The sequence below is a fragment of the Schistocerca americana genome, chromosome 2, assembly GCF_021461395.2.
Source record: "Schistocerca americana isolate TAMUIC-IGC-003095 chromosome 2, iqSchAmer2.1, whole genome shotgun sequence".
Classification (NCBI taxonomy): Eukaryota; Metazoa; Arthropoda; class Insecta; order Orthoptera; family Acrididae; genus Schistocerca; species Schistocerca americana.
The window spans coordinates 287951467-287975050 of record NC_060120.1 but is presented as its reverse complement, the minus strand read 5'-3'; the positions used below and the strand labels follow the sequence as shown (position 1 = coordinate 287975050).

The window sequence follows — 23584 nt, the reverse complement described above, 5'->3', positions numbered from 1 at the left end:
CGTTGCAAGTCTGCACAACTGCTTCTACACAAACCACATACTTAACCAAACAATAAATGTGCTGCACGATGTTATACTAAATAAGGCACTTAATGTTCTACCAACATTGCAAATAAAATTTTATGTGAAAATTATTTTAATCTATTACCAAAGCAAAATTTTTCTTCACACTCACACATGAGCCTCCTTCAGAAAAGCAATGCAAACACAGACATAACAGTAATGTATAATCACAAATATCTCTAATAGCTAATAGGAAAACATGAAAAATTAGCTCGCAAAGCCATCTCATGACAAGGTGTATTGATGCATTGGAACAACTGTAGGTACACCATGCTTTACGTGCAAAATTTTACCTTCTTTCTCATATTACTACCAACCCTTTCCTTCGTAAGGAACTGCCAGCAATTTGACATAGTACTTTCAGTTCAGAATTCTTCTTACTTAACACCACTGTGCTTAAGATCGGAAGTTGCAGTTTGACATTAACAAGACACATTGTCTTGACTACCTGATAAGGTCTTTGGTAACACAAAATGAACTTTTTAATTTTTTCTTTCAGCATCAAGGGTTAGATAACATTACTCATTGCCTGATTTGGTACTTGGACAATTTTTCCTTTTTGTTGTGAGTCCCGCTCTTATTCTAGAGCCGTTGCACTGATCTTTGTAATCTGGCACCAGATATTTTAAAACTTTTCAGCAAAGTTTCAAACAAACAATATATTTTCTCCTGGGGTAGGTTTGCATAATTCAAAAGGGGAGGGCATTTTTTTGGCCAGAACAACCTCATACAGTGGTAAGACCATATCCTCATGGACTTTCAAGTTACATTCTGCTACTACATTTGGTATTAGAGTGTCCCAATCATTATGACTACTATTTACATGATAACATAACATTTCTCTACTGTTCAGTGTAGCCTTTCAGTCCTGTTGTTTGTTTACGGGTATAGTGACATCTTTATGTGTAATAGTTGACACAGTTACTTCAGTAACTCAGACATAAAGTTAGTGGCATGGTCAATTAACACAGTCTCTGGTGCTCCAAATTGTGTAAACATTGACTGACCATAGCTTATGCCACCATTTCTGCCTGTTGATTTGGCATGGTGATGACAGTCAATAAATGTGAGGAATAATCACTTATAGTTAATCCATATCAGTTCCCTGGTGGTGTTTGTGCAAAGGGACCAAGAATGTCCCTTCCAGTCATTTAAAATGGTCTATCCACCTCAGGTAACCTTTGTAATGGGATTCACTGACGACTCAGCTTGTCTCTTCGAGCACAGTGAATGCAGTTCTACATGAAACCCTCTACATCTTGCTTCTTGTTGGCCACCAGTAATTTCCGGAAATAGGACATTCCGTGGCACATCATCCACAATGTCCTGCCAAAATGGAATTCTGAGCCTGCCTCAGAACTTTTTTTGTAAACTTACTGGTGCATCTATGTGGCAGCCGGACCTTGGTTGCATGTACAGCACTCTATCGTCAGAGCTTACAAGTTGGGTCAGTGGCCTGAGTCTGCAACATTCTTCTGTGCTTACCCCAATACATTCTACTGCAGAGATTTTGCTACTAAGTTCATCCATTTCCATGAGATTTCCTTGGATGATGTACAACCTCAAAATCAAATTAATTTACCCATAAAGCCCAGTGTGTCAAACAACTGGTTCTATCTTTTAGTCCCAGATGCCATTTCAGTGCTGCATGATCCATTATGACCCTAAAATGTCACCCATACAAATAACAATGGAAATAGTTGATGCTAAAAGTTAGTGCAAATTTTTTGTTGCCCATACAGATAACAATGGAAATGGGTGATGCTGAAAGTTGGTGCAAATTTTTTTAGATGAATAGTTGTTCTCTGCCTTATTGAACAGTCTAGAAGCATAAGCTGTTATGTGTTCCCTCCCATCTACCTCTTGCCTCAAAACAGAGCCAAGAATATGGTGGTTGCCTAAGTCACACAACAGTATAACTGTTTTTCATAGTCAAGAAATGCGAGGATAGGACCATGCTTAATAAATCTTTTAATTGTTTATATGATGCTTCACAATCTAGAGTCCAGTGAAACTTTACTTACTCTTTAGCAAATGCATAAGATGTCTCATTACATCTGCAAATTTTGGAATAAATTCTCTATAAAAATTAGTGATCACAAAATATGACTGTAAATCCTTTACTGTGTTAGGTACTGGGAAATCCTTTACAACTTATACAAATCATAGGTCAGTTTGTAACATGACCTGAACAGTGGACCATCTATAATACAAAGTGACACTTTGTAAGCTAAGGGTCAGTTGTGCCACATTTAATCAACCAAAGACTTCTGATAGATGCACCATGTGCTCTTGGTTGTCCTTGCAGAATAGAATGATATCATCTAGGTGGTGCATGCATTACTTCAGTTTCATACCCCACAGCATGCCATCCTTCTGGATGTGACACCTATAGTGAGTATTCTGCACTAAAATCCGTATTCAAGTCATCCTCTTATAACACCTCTAAGTTACCTGTCAGTGCACCTCTTGATGATAACTTCACCTCTTCCAAACTAATACTGTCTACATTGAAAGGCGTCCCTTGACTTTTGTCAATTTCCAGCACTAAGGGTAAACATAGTGCCTGATCCAACTTCCCATTTTCTGATAGGGACTCTCTCACACATAAATATTAATCAGCAGATCAGCTCCTGTGTTCATCCAGAGCAGCCTTCCCTTACCTTTCACTGTTACATCCCACAAGTTAAGAGAGATCATGTATGCAGTTTTAAATTACCTGCTTGATGTCGCAGATATTCCTTATGACAGTTCATATCTTTCAGAAGTAAAATCAAGATTGAACAATGTCCCACCCAGCTCCACTATTTGTTGTTATAGATCGACTTTGGTGTGAAGTTTTGCTAGGAAATCTAGCCCAAGAATGATGTCGTAGCTTGTGAGAAGTTCAACACACACCTGAAAATCCCTCTACCTCTTCCACCCCCCACCCTCTCAACCCTCTTACTCACTCGGGAATTCAGTAACACTGAACAGAGGGAGTGAACAGTATTACCACCCCACCACTTAGTCTGAAATGTGGTGGTTCAAATTTATGGCACCAAATAAACACTTGTTTGTCATGGATACCTGTAATCCTGTACCCAACAAAAACTTACACAATCTTCCCTTTACATAGCCAGTTAGACAGATGCCTGTCATTGGTTTTGCACATGGATATCCAAGTGGTCAGACTTACTGGGAGCATTGTGCACTGATGTAAAAACTAATTGCTGCCCCCTCCGCCTAGTCACTGAGTAAATTTCAGCTGAAGCTGCCGCAGTTTCTACCACATATTCCAAGGTTTTTGGGAAATCCATGCAACTTTTCATGACATTTCAGGCAATAGTCCCCATAAAAATGCATCAAGTGTCCATTGTTCTGCTTCGTACAGAATGGGCTTATTGACACTATCACCTTCCATCATTTCATGTATATAAATATTGATTTTCCTGAAACGGTCTACACAACTTTCTACTGATTCCCCTCGTTTTTTAATTACACCGTTAAGTTTTTCATGATAATTCCTAGAAGCATCCTTTTTCCTGTAATGATCCACTAACTCTTCCTGAAAGTCTCTGGACAGAGCATCCCACAACTTCTCATTGTATATTACTTATTTCCTAGTGTCCCACTAATTTTAAATTTGAAACTGCTCAGTACACCAGTTCCATAACTCATGTGCAAACTATCAAAACAGATAAAAAGATCTTCCCCTCTTTTACCAGAAAATGGGGCTACTAACTAGGCAGTACTAGCATCAAAGATGTGTGGGGACATGTTAGAAGATGACCATTCCTTGCTTTCACCCTTTAAACGATCTGTTTCTCTATGCAAAGCTTTATTATCTGTTTGAACTTTAACTACCTTATCCACCAAATGCCGAATCATCTCCAGGGTTATCAGCCTCTTACTGACAGATATTTTGCTTACTATTACTGCCACACAAGTACAATATACCCAAACAAAAAGGAAAGCAAAGGAAAAAACACAACCAGACAGGTCCAAAAACTTGATCAGCAGTTACTTGAATTCTGTAACTGATTACTACTCCTGCCACATTGTGACAAGTGACGATGGCTATGTAGGACAGCGGGGGTGGTGGAGCAACAACTGCCCAGGGGTAGATGGGCTCGTCTCCAGTAAAACTGTCCTGGGTGTCAAACACAGACCGTGGAGTCCATGTAGTAGCAGTGCCAAAGTGACCGTACCTCACTTTGAGTCTTGGACCATGTGGTGGTGTTGGCAGTGGGGTGGCTGGCTGTGAGCAACCCACGCAGCCAGTTAGCTGACGACAGTTCACGTCTCATTGACGGCAATGGCAGCTGCGATGTAAGTATGGCACGGGCAGAACAGATTGGAATTCATACTACTACCAACCTGTTCAGTGATGATGGGCTGGTCTTTGATGTTTAAGTGCTGCTGTAAAATGATGACCAGTACAGAAGAAGGTGTGTTTCTGGATCATGTCAAAAGTCTCAAACAGGGCCTGTGTTACAGATGCAGATGTCATCAGTCGGAAGGAGGCTGACGTGAAAGTGGCCTGACAGCAGAGGGTTGCTGTGCGGACAGGTCTCTGTGGCTGCTGGAGGTGACCATGGTGTAATTATGGCTGTGGACTGTGGCAGAGTTTTGTACCATTACACTGTGAAGTACACTTGCAAATTTTGTAGTGACATCTCTGTCCCTTTTAAGACCCAGCATTACTGCATTTCTGAACCATCTTCCTGAGATAAGCTTGATCCACTGGCAGCCTTGTTCAACTGATCTATTATCTGTAGTTTATTGAAAATATTAGGAACAATATGTTTTGTGAATGTCTCAACAGCATGATCAGCCACATGGAAGGTTTAGGCATCAACACAGAACATCAAAAATGACATTTAGCAGGGAGGTGGTTACTGCTACACTGGCCAGCCCAGTGCCACTGAAACTTCTGCATGGCGTGTGTGCAAATTTGAATTTACTGATTGGAGTGTTTTCATTTAGCTAATGTTTCAGGTAATTGGTATTTGGATAATTGATGCTCTACTGGACCTCCTTCTGATGGATGTAGCTATTTGTTGTTGATTCACATTTGAGCTTTATTTATTCATTCTTTTTATTTTATTTTTTTTTTAAATATTTACTCTAAGGAAACAAATCAAGATTTATATCTAACAAAAACTCTTTTTTTGTTCATTTAGTTTCTTACTTACAACTACATCTATGCTCTCAATGCCTGGTTACTATTGTGCCCTGAATGGCTGTGCTTTGATTGGTCCATGGGTTGCATACCCGTTTTCTCCATGAAGAATCCATTTGACTATCGTATTGTGACCATTGTTATCTTCTGGACTTCATTGGCAGTGCTGCTGCGAAAGTGTTTCTCAAGCAGAAACTCAAGAAATGTGAGGTATGTTCTCCTGATAATCTTGAGACATTTCCTATTGTATTCGTAATGTATATGACTTCTTCAGCTATCTAGATAAGATTCAAATAACAGCAGCATCATGAAATAATATATCAACAATTTTCCGACTCATCAGTTCAGTCAGATTTTCTTGACAAATACAGAGCTTGTTGATATTTTTTTGCTAGACAGTGTTGTTATTCACCACAATCCAAGAAAATTTTGTCAGTGAAACTAACTGAGAAAGGCAGCATTGGGCATACGTACTATTAGTAGGTACTGGTTTAATATTGACTGAATTACAATGATTCCATTGTCAAGAACACAACATATCAATTTTATAAAATGTGTGGTGCCTGTTATTTCTTTATTAAGTAGGAAACTCAACTGTATTGTAAGAGCTGATAAAACTGATTTATTTCCAGAATGAAAAAATTTCACTCTGTAATCAGATATTCACTGCCAAACACAAAAAATGAAAGAAAAGTTCCTGGCTTCCGAAATAATTATTTTTCATGCTAAAGTTCAAATATACACACATGTAGAAGCATTCAAGTGCACCCCCCCCCCCCCCCCCCCCCCTTCCACACACACACACACACACACACACACACACACACACACACACACACACACATTTCCCTACCATTTGCGCACACACACACACACACACACACACACACACACACACACACACTCACTCTTATATCCTTGCATGGCACCAGCTGGACACACACAATGCCATTGCTGCTGCATGGTAGGTGGACTAGGTTGGGGTGCAGGTTGTATTGGATGGGGTTGGTAGGAGGAGAGAGGCAAGAGGCAGGAAGTTATGAGGGTATGTGGCTAGTGGCTCTTGGGCAGCTGGTTTGCTGGCTGGGAATTTGGGAGGGAAGGTTGGCAGGTGCACAGGCTAGGCATGTGATGTATAGATATCGAGGGCGACGGTGAGAGGTGCACACTGAAGATGACATGGGGATGTGAACCTGGGAGGGGGTGATAGGACTGAGGAAGGGGAAACTGTTGTGTGGCAAGTGTGGGGACTCGAGATTATTGGTGTGCTACAAGGATAATTCCCATCTCCATAATTCAGAGAGACTGGAAGTGGAAGTAAGGACACAAAGGGCCCAGCCTATGAAGCAGCTATTGAAATAGAGCATGTTATGCTCAGTTGCATGCTATGCCACTGGGTGGTCAAGTTTGGCAACAGTTCGGTGTTGGCCATTCATCCTGGTGGATAGTTCATTGTTAGTCATACCAACACAAAAAGCTGTGCAGTGTTTGCAGCAGAGTTGGTATATGGCATGACTGCTTTCATAGGTGGCCCAGCCATCTGATGGGGTGGGATAAGCCTCTGACAGGACTGGATTAATAAGTGGTGTTTGGTTGGGCAGGTCTTGCACCTGGATATTCCACATTGAAATGGTCCCAGTGACAAGGGTCGAGAGTGAGAGAGGCACAGAGAGGGCCTAGAATTTTGTGTAGGTGGGAGGGCGACGGAACACCACTTTAGGTGGGGTGGGTAGGATCTTGGGTAGGGTCAAACCCTGATAAAAGTTATGGTTCAGTTGTTCTGTTCCAGGATGGTACTGGGTGAGGCACTGCTTTGTAGATGATTCTTGGGGTTGGAGGGAGGATTTGGAATGTGCAAGGATATGGCATGGGGAAACTGTTTGTGGGCTAGGGTTGGGAGGGGGCAGGGAGGGTGCTTGTTTGTGAAGGCCTTTGTGAGACCTCCAGCATTCAACGTGGCATGTTTCTGACTCCAACAATCAGCAGGGCACATTCATACCTCCAACACCCTTCTACATCTAGTTCAGATAACAATTCGACATAAAAGTCTGTGCCTGGAGTTTCAGTGCAGAAATTTTAGTCCACTTACCCCAAAAGGCTTCGTGATGTACACCCCCTTCACTCTGTCTTGATATGTACTGTCTCAGCTGATGAAAGACTCACTAAATACGTACCGGCAAAAGACGTATAACTCAAGCTTGGAGGCAGCATGTGTAAGTTTTGTAAAAAATATTGGGCTTTTAAGTTTTTAATAACTGGCATAAAAGCTTTTAAATTTCAGTTAATTAAGGTTTATTGCCTCTGAAAGAAGTTGTAAATGGCTACCAAATCTGTACTTAGTACTGAAACAATTATCATGCAAGTTGGTTACTGTTTTACTAGAAGATTTCACATGTGAAAGGAGCCAGAAATCTATCAGTCCAACCCGAATAATTTCTATGGTTTATACAGCCACTGACGCACAGTTCTTTATGAGTTACTGTATCAAGTCATTCAGATGTCTTCTTAAGAAGGTGTGCTCACCCAAAACTTCCAAGAATGTTCATGAAACACACCATGTGAAGTTGTTTTGGGGGAAGTTCACATGCAAATAACTTCCAGGCTAAGTTACTCAAAATTTCCAGACTTCCACTAAACTGTTTAGACCTATAGTTGCCTCATAATTACAGTAACAAAAGCAAAAGAATAAATGATACTTTCCATCTTAGCCGAAAACTGTGGGGCACATGACCTGCACAGTAAGATGGTTCCAGAGCTAACAGAACTTCACCATACAAAGCTGTTCCTAAGTGCAGGAAATGTTTAATTCCTATTGGCTGAGAATTTGGGTGCTCAGTATTAGCTCCTTTCAGCTGAGAACAAAGAAAATTGCTCTTCCTTCTGGCTCCAGAATAGACATACTCTAAGATCACATACTTCACTGCAAGGAATAAATACTCGGTATACTCTGCTACGTTACACACCTCCTATGAACTGAAAATTACTTTCAAGTATGTTTGAGGTCCATAGAAGAGCATGATTATTATAAAGTACCTTTTTACCTGAAGAAAGTCAAACAAATTAACCGCAGACTTTTTTAACCGAGTCTAACCATCAAAAAATTAAGTGGTGAACTACATGAAATTCTTCTACAGTATTATCAAATTTCTACACCCTGGACTCGATAGTAATACATCAAAATTATTTTACAAACTTTTGTGAGAAATATATTTCCAACAAAATAATAATATTGAGATTCTTTTCAACAAAATAAATGTCCACATCACAAATAAATTACATTTGAAATTTTTAAATATCCTCCAGCATAAATTTCCTTTTAACTTTTCCCATTACAAACATTCTGTCATTTTGAAACATACCCAATTACATCATTCAAAACAGTTTACATAAAGACAATATAGTCGATGTCCTTTCTTTATCACAACAAATAAATTTCTATAACAATGTAAGCTGTTCAATAAAATTGCTATGGTGAGTACCTATTGAGAAATATTAGAACACTTCCAACATGAAGAGGCACTATGATTGGCATCTCTCTTTCTACATTAAACATACTCTTTACAGTTATTAGCTATTACCAAAGTCACTATGGTGGATTGGTGGTTATCATATGGAGGACACAGCAAAAATTCTGCTATGCTTTGCCAAGAGGCCTTCTTTTAAAGTTGACAAAACACACACACACACACACACACACACACTGCAATAGCCACCAGAAAGATCGCGGGAGGCGCACATCGACACGGCGCGTCACGGACGGTAGTTGCCGCAAGTAGAGTCCCGTCCACCAGAGGGCACGCGAGAATTCGGACGCAACCTTTGCCGGCATAACAACAACAACAACTCAGGCAACACGGGCCGTGCCCAGTCAGTTAACATCGGGCCTGCCTAGGACACAGTCCCGGTCTATGCTAAGTGGAGTGCTACGTAAACGTGAACAGTGTTACTACACAATTGGCGATGAGTAGGGTCGTTCTTTCGCATGTTGCGTCGTCGTTCCGGTTTCGCAGCTTCTCCACAGCATGGAGGATTTAGTGCGGGTTTTGGTTGAGCAGCAGACGGAGCTCATGGCCACCATGAAACAAGTGCTTCCGGCGTTGCTCTCCACGCAGTCTGCTCCAGCGCCGTTCCCTCCTCCCTTTCCCCCGTATGACGAGACGGCAGAGGACTGGGACGCATATGAACATTGCCTTCGGCAGCATTTCCAGGCGTTTCATGTTGCCGATGCGGAGGTATGTCGTGCTCTCTTCTTGTCTTGGATATCTCCCTCACTGTATCAGCTAGCGCCATTGCAGGAACCCTCATCCTTGTCTTTTGATGCGTTGTGTTCATTACTGTCTTCATATTATCGCCGCCTCACGCATGTAATGGCGGCTAGGGTCGAGTTCTATCAATGCAAGAAACAGCCCCATCAGTCTTACCGGGCGTGGGCCGCTACCCTGCACGGTCTTAGTCACAAGTGTCATTTTGTCACGGAGCAGTCGCGAGAGTCGTATGCCCACGTTATGGTACGCGACGTCATTGTTCGTTCGGCCCCTGATAGGGAGGTCCGGCAACGGGCCCTGCAGTTAGAAGACCCTTCCCTCAAGGAAGTCCTGTCCATTGCTCAATCTTATGAAGTTTCTCATGCCGCAGGTCAACAGCTGGAAGCGTGGTGTGACGTCACGGCGGTTCAGGGCGGCGCGTCCGCGTCCACTGTGTCCGGGGTGGACGACGTGCAAGCGGTACAATCCGGCCGTTACGGCCGCTCCCGCACGGCACGTAAACAGAATTCCGGCCGCCGGCCCCTGTTGCCGTCCCGTGCGTCGTGCTATATTACAAATGATTGAAGCGATTTCACAGCTCTATTTGAGATATTTTCACAATGCTTTGCACACACATACAAAAACTCAAAAAGTTTTTTTAGGTACTCACAAATGTTCGATATGTGCCCCTTTAGTGATTCGGCAGACGTCAAGCCGATAATCAAGTTCCTCCCACACTCAGCGCAGCATGTCCCCATCAATGAGTTCAAAAGCATCGTTGATGCGAGCTCGCAGTTCTGGCACGTTTCTTGGTAGAGGAGGTTTAAACGCTGAATCTTTCACATAACCCCACAGATAGAAATCGCATGGGGTTAAGTCGGGAGAGCGTGGAGGCCATGACATGAATTGCTGATCGTGATCTCCATCACGACCGATCCATCAGTTTTCCAATCTCCTGTTTAAGAAATGCCGAACATCATGATGGAAGTGCGGTGGAGCATCATCCTGTTGAAAGATGAAGACGGCGCTGTCGGTCGCCAGTTGTGGCATGAGCCAATTTTCCAGCATGTCCAGATACACATGTCCTGTAACGTTTTTTCGCAGAAGAAAAAGGGGCCGTAAACTTTAAACCGTGAGATTGCACAAAACACATTAACTTTTGGTGAATTGCGAATTTGCTGCACGAATGAGTGAGGATTGTTTACCGCCCAGATTTGCACATTGTGTCTGTTCACTTCACCATTAAGAAAAAATGTTGCTTCATCACTGAAAACAAGTTTCGCACTGAACGCATCCTCTTCCATGAGCTGTTGCAACCGCGCCGAAAATTCAAAGCGTTAGACTTTGTCATCGGGTGTCAGGGCTTGTAGCAATTGTAAATGGTAAGGATACTGCTTTAGCCTTTTTCGTAAGATTTTCCAAACCGTCGGCTGTGATACGTTTAGCTCCCTGCTTGCTTTATTCGTCGACTTCCGCGGGCTACGCGTGAAACTTGCCCGCACGCGTTCAACCGTTTCTTTGCTCACTGCAGGCCGACCCGTCGATTCCCCTTACAGAGGCATCCAGAAGCTTTAAACCACGCATACCATCGCCGAATGGAGTTAGCAGTTGGTGGATCTTTGTTGAACTTCGTCCTGAAGTGTCGTTGCACTGTTATGACTGACTGATGTGAGTGCATTTCAAGCACGACATACGCTTTCTCGGCTCCTGTCACCATTTTGTCTCGCTGCGCTCTCGAGCGCTCTGGCGGCAGAAACCTGAAGTGCGGCTTCAGCCGAACAAAACTTTGAGTTTTTCTACATATCTGTAGTGTGTCGTGACCATATGTCAATGAATGGAGCTACAGTGAATTTATGAAATCGCTTCAATCATTTGTAATAGCCGTGTACATCATGATCGGTCAGAGTGCCCCCAGCGTTGGGCTGTTTGTCGCAAATGTAATAAAAAGGGTCACATTGCTAAAGTTTGCCACTCAGCCTCAAAATAATCAAAGGAAACAGGTACAGAGGACCTGGACGTTGACATTCAGGAAGTTTCATCGGGCCAGGATCCTGACACATCAGCACGCAAACTCTTTATCAAGGTGTCGGTTCGGTCGCGCCGGTTATAACTGCAAGTAGATACGGGCGCGGCAGTTTCGTTGTTGAATGCACAAACTTATTCTGACCTTGGATCGCCCCCATTGGCGACAGTTTGCCGGCATCTACGCAGTTATGGTAAACAGTTCATTCCCCTACTGGGTCAATTCACTACCGACGTAACTTACAAATCAGTCACTTGGCCTATTACTTTTATTGTTGTCAGTGATGCGAGCTCTGCTAACCTTTTTGGCCTAGATGCCTTTCAAGCTTTCAGTTTTTCTATCGCTGACACCATACAGTTGGTCTCCGAAGACGTTCCCTATCAATCATTGGAATCTTTGATCTCAGACTTTCCAGATATCTTTGAGGAGGGCCTGGGGCGTGTTTCAGATTTTGAAGCTCACTTAACGTTGAAGGCGTCGGCTCGCCCGTGTTTTCTAAGTGCGAGGCAGATCCCCTTGGCTCTCCACGCTCAGGTAAAGGAAGAGCTAGACCGGCTGACAGCCCTAGGGGTCGTTCTTCCCATTTCTTCTAGTGAGTGGGCTTCGCCCCTCATTATTGTAAGGAAGCCCTCGGGAAAATTACGTCTTTGTGGTGATTTCAAGGCCACCATTGATTCCCAATTGGTGGTGGACACCTATCCTTTGCCTCGTGCTGATGAGTTGTTCTCTGCCGTGGCGGGAGGCCAATATTTTTCGAAAATCGATCTTTCGGAGGCTTATCATCAGATACCACTTGATGAGGACTCCAAACAGCCGACAGTCGTCAACACCCTGTTTGGCCTTTACCAATACCAGCGGTTGGCCTTTGGAATATCCAGTGCCCCGGCGATATTCCAGCGTTATCTTGAGCGCGTCACGTCGACAATCCCTCATTGTATTAATTACCTGGATGACATAATTGTCACGGGCAGCAGTATGAAGGAACACTTGCACAACCTTCGCACCCTCTTTCTCAAATTCAGGTCTGTGGGCTTGCGTTGCAACCTGCATAAGTCAAACTTCTTCCAGCCGTCCATTGAGTATGTGGGCTACACCATCTCTTGGCACGGCATCCAGCCACTAGGAAGTTTGGTCCAAGGTATCGTCGACCTTCCTCGGCCCGCTTCGCTGAAAGAGTTACAAGCTTTTTTAGGCAAGATAGCCTATTACCACCGGTTCATTCCCAGGGCTTCCACCATAGCCCGCCCCTGTACTGCCTTCTGTGCAAGGGTGTTCCTTTTGATTGGTTGCCTGCATGCGAGCGAGCGTTCACCTCGTTGAAGGGCCTCCTCACGCCAGCGCCTTGTTTGGCTACTTTTGACCGCCATAAGCCGTTGGTCCTGGCTACAGATGCTTCGCAGTATGGGGTGGAGGCGGTCCTGGCCCATCGCAACGCAGGTGGTTCCGAGCAACCACTGGTGTTTGCGTCTAAAACTCTTAGTCCCGTGCAGGCCCATTACTCCCAGGTGGAAAAAGAGGCTTTGGCCATTGTCTACGATGTTACCAAGTTTCACCCTTTCTTTTATGGCACGAAGTTTCAGTTAATCACTGACAATAAGCCGTTAATATCGTTATTTGGCCCCGCCTCTCAGATTCCAGATAGGGCTGCCCACAGACTACAGCGCTGGGCCTTGTTCCTCTCTAAGTACCATTATGACATTCATTTTCACCCTACCAGACAGCATGCCAACGCCGACGCTCTTTCCCGTCTTCCGGTGGGCCCGGATCCTACGTTCGATCGAGAGGAGATTATGTGTTTTCATTTGGATGTGGTGTCCTGCCAAGCGGTTGATGGCTTCCTAATCACTAGTTCTCGAGTCGCCAGGGAAACGGCAGCTGACCCGGTTCTCCGGCAAGTAGTTCGCCTCATTCAGCAGGGGTGGTCATCCCGCCCTCCAGGCCGGGCCTCAGACCCTCTTCGCAATTATTTTATTCTACGAGACTGCCTCTCGGTCTTGGAAGGAGTTCTCCTTCTGCCTATCGATGATACAGCTCCTCGCGTGGTTGTTCCTGCAAGTTTACGAAGGGAGGTCCTCACGTTATTACATGTGGGGCACTGGGGTGTTTCCTGTACTAAAACCTTGGCTCGCAGACATGTGTACTGGCCCGGTATTGACAGAGAAATTGAGCACTTGGTGGCTGCCTGTTCCCAGTGCGCGAGCCAACAGGCATCTCCCAGGGCAGCATTCTCTTCATGGCTGCCGGCAACCCAAGCATGGGAACGTGTTCACATCGATTTTGCGGGCCCGTTTCTCAGTGGCTTTTGGCTCATTGTCATTGATGCTTATTCCCGATTCCCATATGTGGTTCGCTGCTCCTCAACCACTTCAGAAGTTGCAATCCAGGCACTAGCAAAAATCTTTTCTGTGGAAGGTCTGCCAATCACCCTGGTCTCGGACAATGGACCGCAGTTTATTTCGCAGACCTTCCAGGATTTTTGTTGGCACTTCGGTATTCGGCACGTTTGCTCTCCCCCCTTCCATCCACAATTGAATGGGGAAGCCGAGCGCATGGTGCGCACATTTAAGACGCAGATGAAAAAAGTATGTGCACGAATTTCCTGCGGAGCAAGCATTGACGTTTTTCCTGACGGCATATTGGACCACACCAATGGGAGAACGTAGCCCCGCAGAGCTCCTCCATGGGCGCCAACCTAGGACTCTGCTGCACCTCCTCCAGCCTGGTCCTCGCCAGTCTTCGCAAAACGGAGTACCTGGCTTTCCACTGGGTATGTTGGTGTGGGCCCGTGGGTTTGGTCGCAATCCACGTTGGATACCGGCGGTGGTCCTGCGCCGAAATGGCCGCTGGCTCTATACCTTGCGGGCGGGGGACCGGGTGGTATGTCGTCACCAAAATCAGCTACGTCCACGTTTGGGCACCCACCCTCCGACCTCTCGGACACCGGCTTCCCCATTGCCGGCACCCGTGTTGGTTTCTCAGGGGACGTTACCGCCTCTCCCCGCTGTGACTCCGCCACACTGCGATGGTTCTCAGCCTTGGCAGCCTCCAGTAGCTCCAGCACCGGCATCGCCATCGTTCGAGATGCCCCAGTGAGAGCCGGCCCACCTCGCAGGCCCAGTTTCTCAGGAGGCTGGTTCACCTGTGGTCGTCCCTTCCCCATCGTTCCCGCCACTGGGTCTTGCCACTCCTGAGGTGGAACAGGATCCGGAGTTCGACAGTTTGTCACCCGTTCTGTCCCGGGCTCCGGTGGTGGGATGACGGGGGCCTCTTCATGTGGGTCACTTCCAGCCGTATTCGAAGGTTCCGGCTCGAGGGTTGGCAGATCCCCTCGACTCCGGTCTTCCAATGGATGTGGAGGTCATCGCTCCTCCCCGACGCTCCACCTTCTGATGCAGTGGATCACAGTGGCTTCACCCCCCGAAGGAGGAGGAGTGCAATAGCCACCAGAAAGATCGCGGGAGGCGCACATCGGCACGGCGCCTCACGGACGGTAGTTGTCGCTAGTGGAGTCCCGTCCACCAGAGGGCACGCGAGAATTCGGACACGACCTCTGCTGGCGTAACAACAACAACTCAGGCAGCATGGGCTGTGCCCAGTCAGTTAACATCGGGCCTGCCTAGGACACAGTCCCGGTCTATGCTAAGTGAAGTGATACGTAAACGTGAACAGTGTTACTACACACACACACACACACGCACACACACACACACACACACACACATATTCACACAGGTACAACTGACGCACATGACCACTTGTCTCTGAGTCTGGCCTTCTGTCAGTGGCCAGAGACAGTGGTCACTTGAATTGTGCTTATGTGAATATATATATATATATGTGTGTGTGTGTGTGTGTGTGTGTGTGTGTGTACATTGCTAAAATTATTATGAGGAGCATGTATTAAAAATAATTTTCACAAAGCCTATGTTACAAAGAGATAATGTAGGAGCTGTTTCTTTTTCTCACATCTATACTAAATGCACTCTCCATAAACTGGATAGTTCATAAAATTTGCTATGGAAAAAGTTTATGAGAAATTTGTAACATTACAATACCTACTTTATTATGAAGTGGAACTGGGGTGGGGGAGTTCCTTTCTTTCTCTCACTTACACAATATTTGTGCCAAGGACATTTTATTCGTCACAGAGTCTGATCCTCTTTCCTTGATCGGATATTGGTGAGCCTTGTATCAGGTTTACATAAATAGTCCATACCTGCAAAATATGAAATGTCTAAGCCAAACAATCACAATTTTACACTCAATAAAGAAGAAAGGTTACACATGTTCCTTCTAGTCATCTATACCTTTTTTTCTTTTCATCGTAATTGGTACTTGTTCACTAATACAATCAGGTAGAATTTCTTGAATTACACAGTATATCTCGTAGTAATTTTCCTCCACAAAACTATTATTCACTATTAATTTTTTCAGTAAAAAATAAGTTATTCAGCAAAACTTCCACATTTGATAATGTTAATCAACAAAAGTATTAATTAGTATCAGTCCAGATTGATGAAGATGTCATCAGTGAACCTCAACAAGACTAGGGGTTGGAAGTTGTGGGAGGCTAGGAAGGTTTCCTCTAGAAGGCCCGTAAGCAGGTTGTCATTGGAGGGTGCCTTATGGATTCATGTTGCTGTGCCACAGATTTGTGTATATAGCTTCCTTTCAAAGGAGAAATAGTTGTGTGTTAGGATAAGGTAAGTAATATGTATGGGAAATAAGGTAGTGGGGTTTGGAGTCTAAAGGACATTGAGAGAAGTAGTGGTCAATAACGGCAAGGCCGTGGGCGTGAGGGATGTCGGTGTATGTGGAAGTGGCATCAACAGTGATGAGTAGGGACCCAGAAGGTAAAGCAATGGTGATGGTGGAGAGTCATTGCAGGCTAGCCTGCCTCATCAAATACACTAACCAATTCCTTCACCGAATCTCCACTAACCCCACTCCATTTAACTCTTCGATCCCTACTTGTCACTGTTGAAGCCACCTCTATGCACCCCAGTATCCCTCATGCCCATGACATTGCTGCTATTGAACACTATCTCTCCCTGTGTCCTTCAGACTCCAAACCCACTACATGATTCCTTACACACCTTGCCAACTATATCCTGACACACAGCAACATTTCCTATGAGGGGAAGGTATACAAACAAATCCATGGCCCAGCCATGGGCACCCAGCAGGCATCCTTCCATGCCAACTTGTTTATGGCCCATCTAAAGGAAACCTTCCTAGCTTCCTGGAAAATAAACCTAGACTGGTTTGGGTTGACTGACGATATGTTCATGATCTAGACTCAGGGCCAGGACACACTATTCTCATTCCTTCACAACCTCAACACCTTCTCTTCTGTTCCATCTTCTTCACCTGATCCTCCTCAACTCAATGTGCCACATTCCTGGATGTTGACCTTCACCTCTCTGATGGCTCTGGTCAACAACTCTGTCCACATTAAACCCACTAACTACAAACAGTACCAGCATTTCAACATCTGGCAGCATACTTTCCACATACAAAAAAAAAAATCCTCACTTACGGACTAGCCACCCATGTACAACATATCTGCTGTAATGAGAACTTTCTTGCCAAGTATGCTGAAGATCTCACAAAGACCTAAGACAGGAACTATCCCCCTCCCCACACTAGTCCACAAACAGATCCAATATGTTCACCGCCCCCCCCCCCCCCCCCCCCCCATGAACCATGGACCTTGCCATTGGTGAGGAGGCTTGCATGCCTCAGTGATACAGATAGCCTTACTGTAGGTGCAACCACAATGGAGGGGTATCTGTTGAGAGGCCAGACAAACATGTGGTTCCTGAAGAGGAGCAGCAGCCTTTTTACTAGTTGCAGGGGCAACAGTCTGGATGATTAACTGCCTTGCTGTGCTGGTACTGTGAACGGCTGAAAGCAAGGGGAGACTACAGCTGTAATTTTTCCCAAGGGCATGCAGCTTTACTGTATGATTAAATGATGATGGCGTCCTCTTGGTAAAATATCCCGGAGGTAAAATAGTCCCCCATTCAGATCTGCGGGCAGGGACTACTCAGGAGGACATTGTTATCAGGAGAAAGAAAAGTGGCATTTTACAGATCGGAGTGTGGAATGTCACATCCCTTAATCGGGCAGGTAGGTTAGAAAATTTAAAAAGGGAAATGGATAGGTTCAAGTTAGATATAGTGGGAATTAGTGAAGTTCGGTGGCAGGAGGAACAAGACTTCTGGTCAGGTGAATACAGGGTTATAAATACAAAATCAAATAGAGGTAATGCAGGAGTAGGTTTAATAATGAATAAAAAAATAGGAGTGCGGGTTAGCTACTACAAACAGCATAGTGAACGCATTATTGTGGCCAAGATAGACACAAAGCCCATGCCTACTACAGTAGTACAAGTTTATATGCCAACTAGCTCTGCAGATGATGAAGAAATTGATGAAATGTATGACGAGATAAAAGAAATTATTCAGGTAGTGAAGGGAGACGAAAATTTAATAGTCATGGGTGACTGGAATTCGTCAGTAGGAAAAGGGAGAGAAGGAAACATAGTAGGTGAATATGGATTGGGGGGAAGAAATGAAAGAGGAAGCCGCCTTGTAGAATTTTGCACAGAGCATAACTTAATCATAGCTAACACTTGGTTCAAGAATCATAAAAGAAAGTTGTATACCTGGAAGACTCCTGGAGATACTAAAAGGTATCAGATAGACTATATAATGGTAAGACAGAGATTTAGGAACCAGGTTTTAAATTGTAAGACATTTCCAGGGGCAGATGTGGACTCTGACCACAATCTATTGGTTATAAACTGTAGATTAAAACTGAAGAAACTGCAAAAAGGTGGAAATTTGAGGAGATGGGACCTGGATAAACTGAAAGAACCAGAGGTTGTAGAGAGCTTCAGGGAGAGCATTAGGGAACGATTGAGAAGAATGGGGGAAAGAAATACAGGAGAAGAAGAATGGGTAGCTTTGAGAGATGAAATAGTGAAGGTAGCAGAGGATCAAGTAGGTAAAAAGACGAGGGCTAATAGAAATCCTTGGGTAACAGAAGAGATATTGAATTTAATTGATGAAAGGAGAAAATATAAAAATGCAGTAAATGAACCAGGCAAAAAGGAATACAGGCATCTCAAAAATGAGATCAACATGAAGTGCAAAATGGCTAAGCAGGGATGGCTAGAGGACAAATGTGAGGATGTAGAGACACGTATCACTAGGGGGTAAGATAGATACTGCCTACAGCAAAATTAAAGAGACATTTGGAGAAAAGAGAACCACTTGCATGAATATCAAGAGCTCAGATGGAAACCCAGTTCTAAGCAAAGACGGGAGAGCAGAAAGGTGAAGGAGTAGAGAGGTCTATACAAGGGAGATGTTCTTGAGGACAATATTATAGAAATGGAAGAGAATGTAGATGAAGATTAAATAGGAGATATGATAGTGCGTGAAGAGTTTAACAGAGCACTGAAAGACCTAAGTTGAAACAAGGCCCCGGGAGTAGTCAACATTCCATTTGAACTACTGACAGCCTTGGGAGAGCCAGGCCTAACAAAACTCAACCATCTAGTGAGCAAGATGTATGAGACAGGAGAAATACCCTCAGACTTCAAGAAGAATATAATAATTCCAATCACAAAGAAAGCAGGTATTGACAGATGTGAAAATTACCGAACTATCAGTTTAATAAGCCATGGGTGCAAAATACTAACATAAATTCTTTTCAGACGAATGGAAAAACTGGTAGAAGCCAACCTTGAGGAAGATAAGTTTGGATTCCGTAGAAATGTTGGAACACGTGAGGCAATACTGACCTACGACTTATCTTAGAAAATAGATTAAGGAAAGGCAAACCTACATTTCTAGCATTTGTAGACTTAGAGAAAGCTTTTGACAACGCTGACTGGAATACTCTCTTTCAAATTCTGAAGGTGGCAGGGGTAAAATACAGGGAGCGAAAGGCTATTTAAAATTTGTTCAGAAACTAGATGGCAGTTATAAGAGTCGAGGGGCATGAAAGGGAAGCAGTGGTTGGGAAGGGAGTGAGACAGGGTTGTAGCCTATCCCCAATGTTATTCAATCTGTATACTGAGCAAGCAGTAAAGGAAGCAAAAGAAAAACTCGGAGTAGGTATTAAAATCCATGGAGAAGAAATAAAAACTTCGAGGTTCGCTGATGACATTGTAATTCTGTCAGAGACAGCGAAGGACCTGGAAGAGCAGCTGAATGGAATGGACAGTGTCTTGAGAGGAGGGTATAAGATGAACATCAACCAAAGCAAAACGAGGATAATGGAATGTAATCGAATTAAATCGGGTGATGCTGGGGGAATTACATTAGGAAATGAGACGCTTAAAGTAGTAAAGGAGTTTTGCTATTTGGGGAGCAAAATAACTGATGACAGTCAAAGTAGAAAGGATATAAAATGTAGACTGGCAATGGCAAGGAAAGCGTTTCTGAAGAAGAGAAATTTGTTAACATCGAGTATAGATTTAAGTGTCAGGAATTCGTTTCTGAAAGTATTTGTATGGGGCGTAGCCTTGTAGTGAAGTGAAATGTGGATGATAAATAGTTTAGACAAGAATAGAATAGAAGCTTTCGAAATGTGGTGCTACAGAAGAATGCTGAAGATTAGATGGGCAGATCACATAACTAATGAGGAGGTATTGAATAGAATTGGAGAGAAGAGAAATTTGTGGCACAACTTGACTAGAAGAAGGGATCGGTTGGTAGGATATATTCTGAGGCATCAAGGGATCACCAATTTAGTATCGGAGGGCAATGTGGAGGGTAAAAATCATAGAGGGAGACCAAGAGATGAATACACTAAACAGATTCAGAAGGATGTAGGTTGAGGTAGGTACTGGGAGATGAAGAAGCTTGCACAGGATAGAGTAGCATGGAGAGCTGCATCAAACCAGTCTCTGGATTGAAGACCACAACAACAACAACATGTTCACACATCCGCAATCCTCCGCCCAGTCCCACAAATCAGCTACAAAGTAGCACCCCCTCGTCATCCAGTATCACCCTGGACTAGAACTACTGAACCACATCCTTCACCACGATTTTAATTATCTATCATCATGCACTGCAATGAGAGACATCCTACCCAAGATCCTTACCAGTCATCCTAAAGTGGTGTTGACTCCCCCATGCATCCTACACAACATCCTAGTCCATCCCTGTGCCATTCCCACTCTCAACCTCTGCCACAGGGATCATATCCTCATGGGAGACCCAGATGCAAGACATGGCAAATCCACCCATGCAGCACATCCAACTACAGTACTGTCACAGGTTTATCCTACCCCATCAGATGCTGGACCACCTGTGAAAGCAGTCATGTTATATGCCAACTCTGCTGCCAATACTGCACAGTTTTTTATGTCAGCATGACTAACAGCCAACTGTCCAGCTGGATGAATGACCAGCAACAAACTGTGGCCAAGAAGAAAGTTGACTACCCAGCAGTTCAACATGCAGCTGAGCCTACATGCTCAATTTCAGTAGCTGTTTCACAACCCGGGCCATCTGGATCCTTTCCTCCACCCCAACTTCTCTGAACTTGCAGCACACCCTTTGCTCCCGTAATCACCGTGGCCTCAGCTCCAGATACCTGCAAGTCCCACATCTGCCACACAACAGTTTCCCCTTCCTCGGTCCTATTGCCCTCTCAATTCACATCCTAATGTCACCTTCAGCAGCCCGCATCTCGTGGTCGTGCGGTAGCGTTCTCGCTTCCCACGCCCGGGTTCCCGGGTTCGATTCCCGGCGGGGTCAGGGATTTTCTCTGCCTCGTGATGGCTGGGTGTTGTGTGCTGTCCTTAGGTTAGTTAGGTTTAAGTAGTTCTAAGTTCTAGGGGACTTATGACCACAGCAGTTGAGTCCCATAGTGCTCAGAGCCATTTGAACCAATTTTCACCTTCAGCATGTGCCATTCTCCGCTGGCTCTGACACCTGTGCATTACATACCTAACCCGTGCAACTGCCACCCCTCCTTCCATGTTTGTAGCCAGCAGAGCAGCTGCCTCCCTTCGAGCTGCTATCCGCCCACCCGAACCCTCCCTGCCCCCCCCCCCCTTGCCCCCTCCCCTCCCCCCCCCTCCCCGGTTATCTAACCTGACACAAATCCCACCTGAACATAGTCCACCTGCTGAACTGCAGTACTGGAATATTTTGTGTGTGTGTGTGTGTGTGTGTGTGTGTGTGTGTGTGTGTGTGTGTGGGTGGGTTTGTGTTGTGTTTGTATCTCTTAATCCAAAAGCTAGCAAGTTTTCATTATTTTGTGTTTGTGCCCGTTGACGACTCAATAATCAATGCTTTTGATATTTGGTGAGTGGTCTCCAAAGTAGGTAACAAGGTGGGCTAAAAACTAGTAACTCCAAATATTTTGTGTGTTAACTCTTAAATCTTTTTAAATAAAACAAATGTTATTAACATTGTACATCTTAAATCTTTACATCCACAGATTTATCTCTCAACTTATTCACCCTGCCAACAAACATGTTTCTCCCAATGAGAGACCAGTTTGTTGTACGTCACTGTAGAATGTTTGACTTAGTTGATGGAGCCACAACATCACATTTGCTTGCACTATTTCATTGTTTTAAGTATTTGAAACAGATGAAAATCTAAAAATCTGACAGAGCCAAGTCGGGACTGTATGGAGGATGTTCAGTGACAGTGAACTCAAGGTGTTGGATTGTTGCAGGTGTCGTAGCACTCATGTATGATCTGGCATTGTCAAGCTGAAGGATGTGGTATAACACGTTCTTCTGCCTCTTCAACTCAATCTTATGAAAGTTGCTGGTTTAAAAACATTGTTTAGGTGGTTAGCACGTAAGAAATATCCACTGTGCATGCTTCGGTTTTGGTTTGTGCAGAGAAGATTCGAGAAGCATGAGCACGGGATATCAGTGAGGTGTGATGCTGTTAAGAGTCTCTGCTTGCTCTGGATGTGATGTTTATGCTTTGGTGTCATGGCTTGGCAGTGTTTTGGAAAGCACAGAGGAAACACTTCTGCTGACAATATGAACACCCAAAAACATCTGATAGAAGCTGTGGAAAAATGTCACTCTCTTATGTACTGTTCAGAGATACAGTTCAGATACATTCTTCTGAGTAATGACAGATTTGTTACCACTCATAATTATTGAATACAAGAACAACTAAGTACAGGGGAATTCTCTAAAAGACAGTTACGCCATTTCATAATGAGTTGGTGTAGTTGTGGGCTTTCTTATAGCCCTTGACCTTTTGCAGCTGGAAACAAAGTCCCATGGCACAATTAGTGGCACTGAATAGTAGGTCCACTGCTTCAAGAAAGAATGAGAAGGCAACCTAAAATCTTCAGTAAGGTAAAAGTACTCTTGAACAACATCGAAGTGACAGATCAATTGAGAACTTAGATACAGCCCATAACTAGGTACTCTATAGAAACACTTCAAGGAGAGAAACTTCCTGGCAGATTAAAACTGTGTGCTGCACTTTGCACAAGTGCTAGAGCACTTGCCTGCAAAAGGCAAAGGTGTTGAGTTTGAGTCATGGTCCATCATACACTTTTAATCTGCTAGGAAGTTTCATATCAGTGCACACCCTGCTGTAGAGTTAAAATCTCACTCTGGACTTCAAGGAGAGGTTGCTACATGTGTGGATGAACTCTTCAAATTTGAAACTTGATTGCAGCACACTGTTTCTTATGCCCCTACATAGTTACGATGCAACAGCAATGTTAGGTGCTACAGTTGGGAGCCCTGTAGCAGCAGAGGGCTGCACATATGTAGACATGAAGAATAAAGATGTAGAATGTTAATAACATTTGTTTTATTTAAAAGGCTTTAAGGGTTTTCACATAAAAAATACAGAAATATTACTTTCTACCATGCCCTCATTCATTGTACCAGAATGTTCCTACTGTAATTAGAAGCTAATAACTTGTCATTTTTTTTACATTTTCTGTTGTTCGTTAGTTGCAACTATATTCTTGAAGATGTTGTCCATCTATGCAACTTAATAAAATGTGGTTTGTTTTATGCTATACACTTTTCAGTTGTATCTGTTTATGAAGCATCTTCAGTGCCCTGTGATA

General features: G+C 44.1%; 1 protein-coding gene across 2 annotated transcripts in view; it reads left to right on the top strand.

Annotated features, from left to right (window-relative positions):
• The window catches only part of LOC124593815 (protein O-mannosyl-transferase TMTC4-like), a 135580-nt gene that overhangs the window by 40418 nt on the left and 71578 nt on the right, over positions 1 to 23584 (top strand). For both annotated transcript variants that reach the window (XM_047132163.1, XM_047132164.1), the window contains exon 6: positions 5229 to 5437. In XM_047132163.1, the coding sequence (XP_046988119.1) occupies positions 5229 to 5437 (209 nt within the window). The remainder of the gene's footprint in view (positions 1 to 5228; positions 5438 to 23584) is intronic.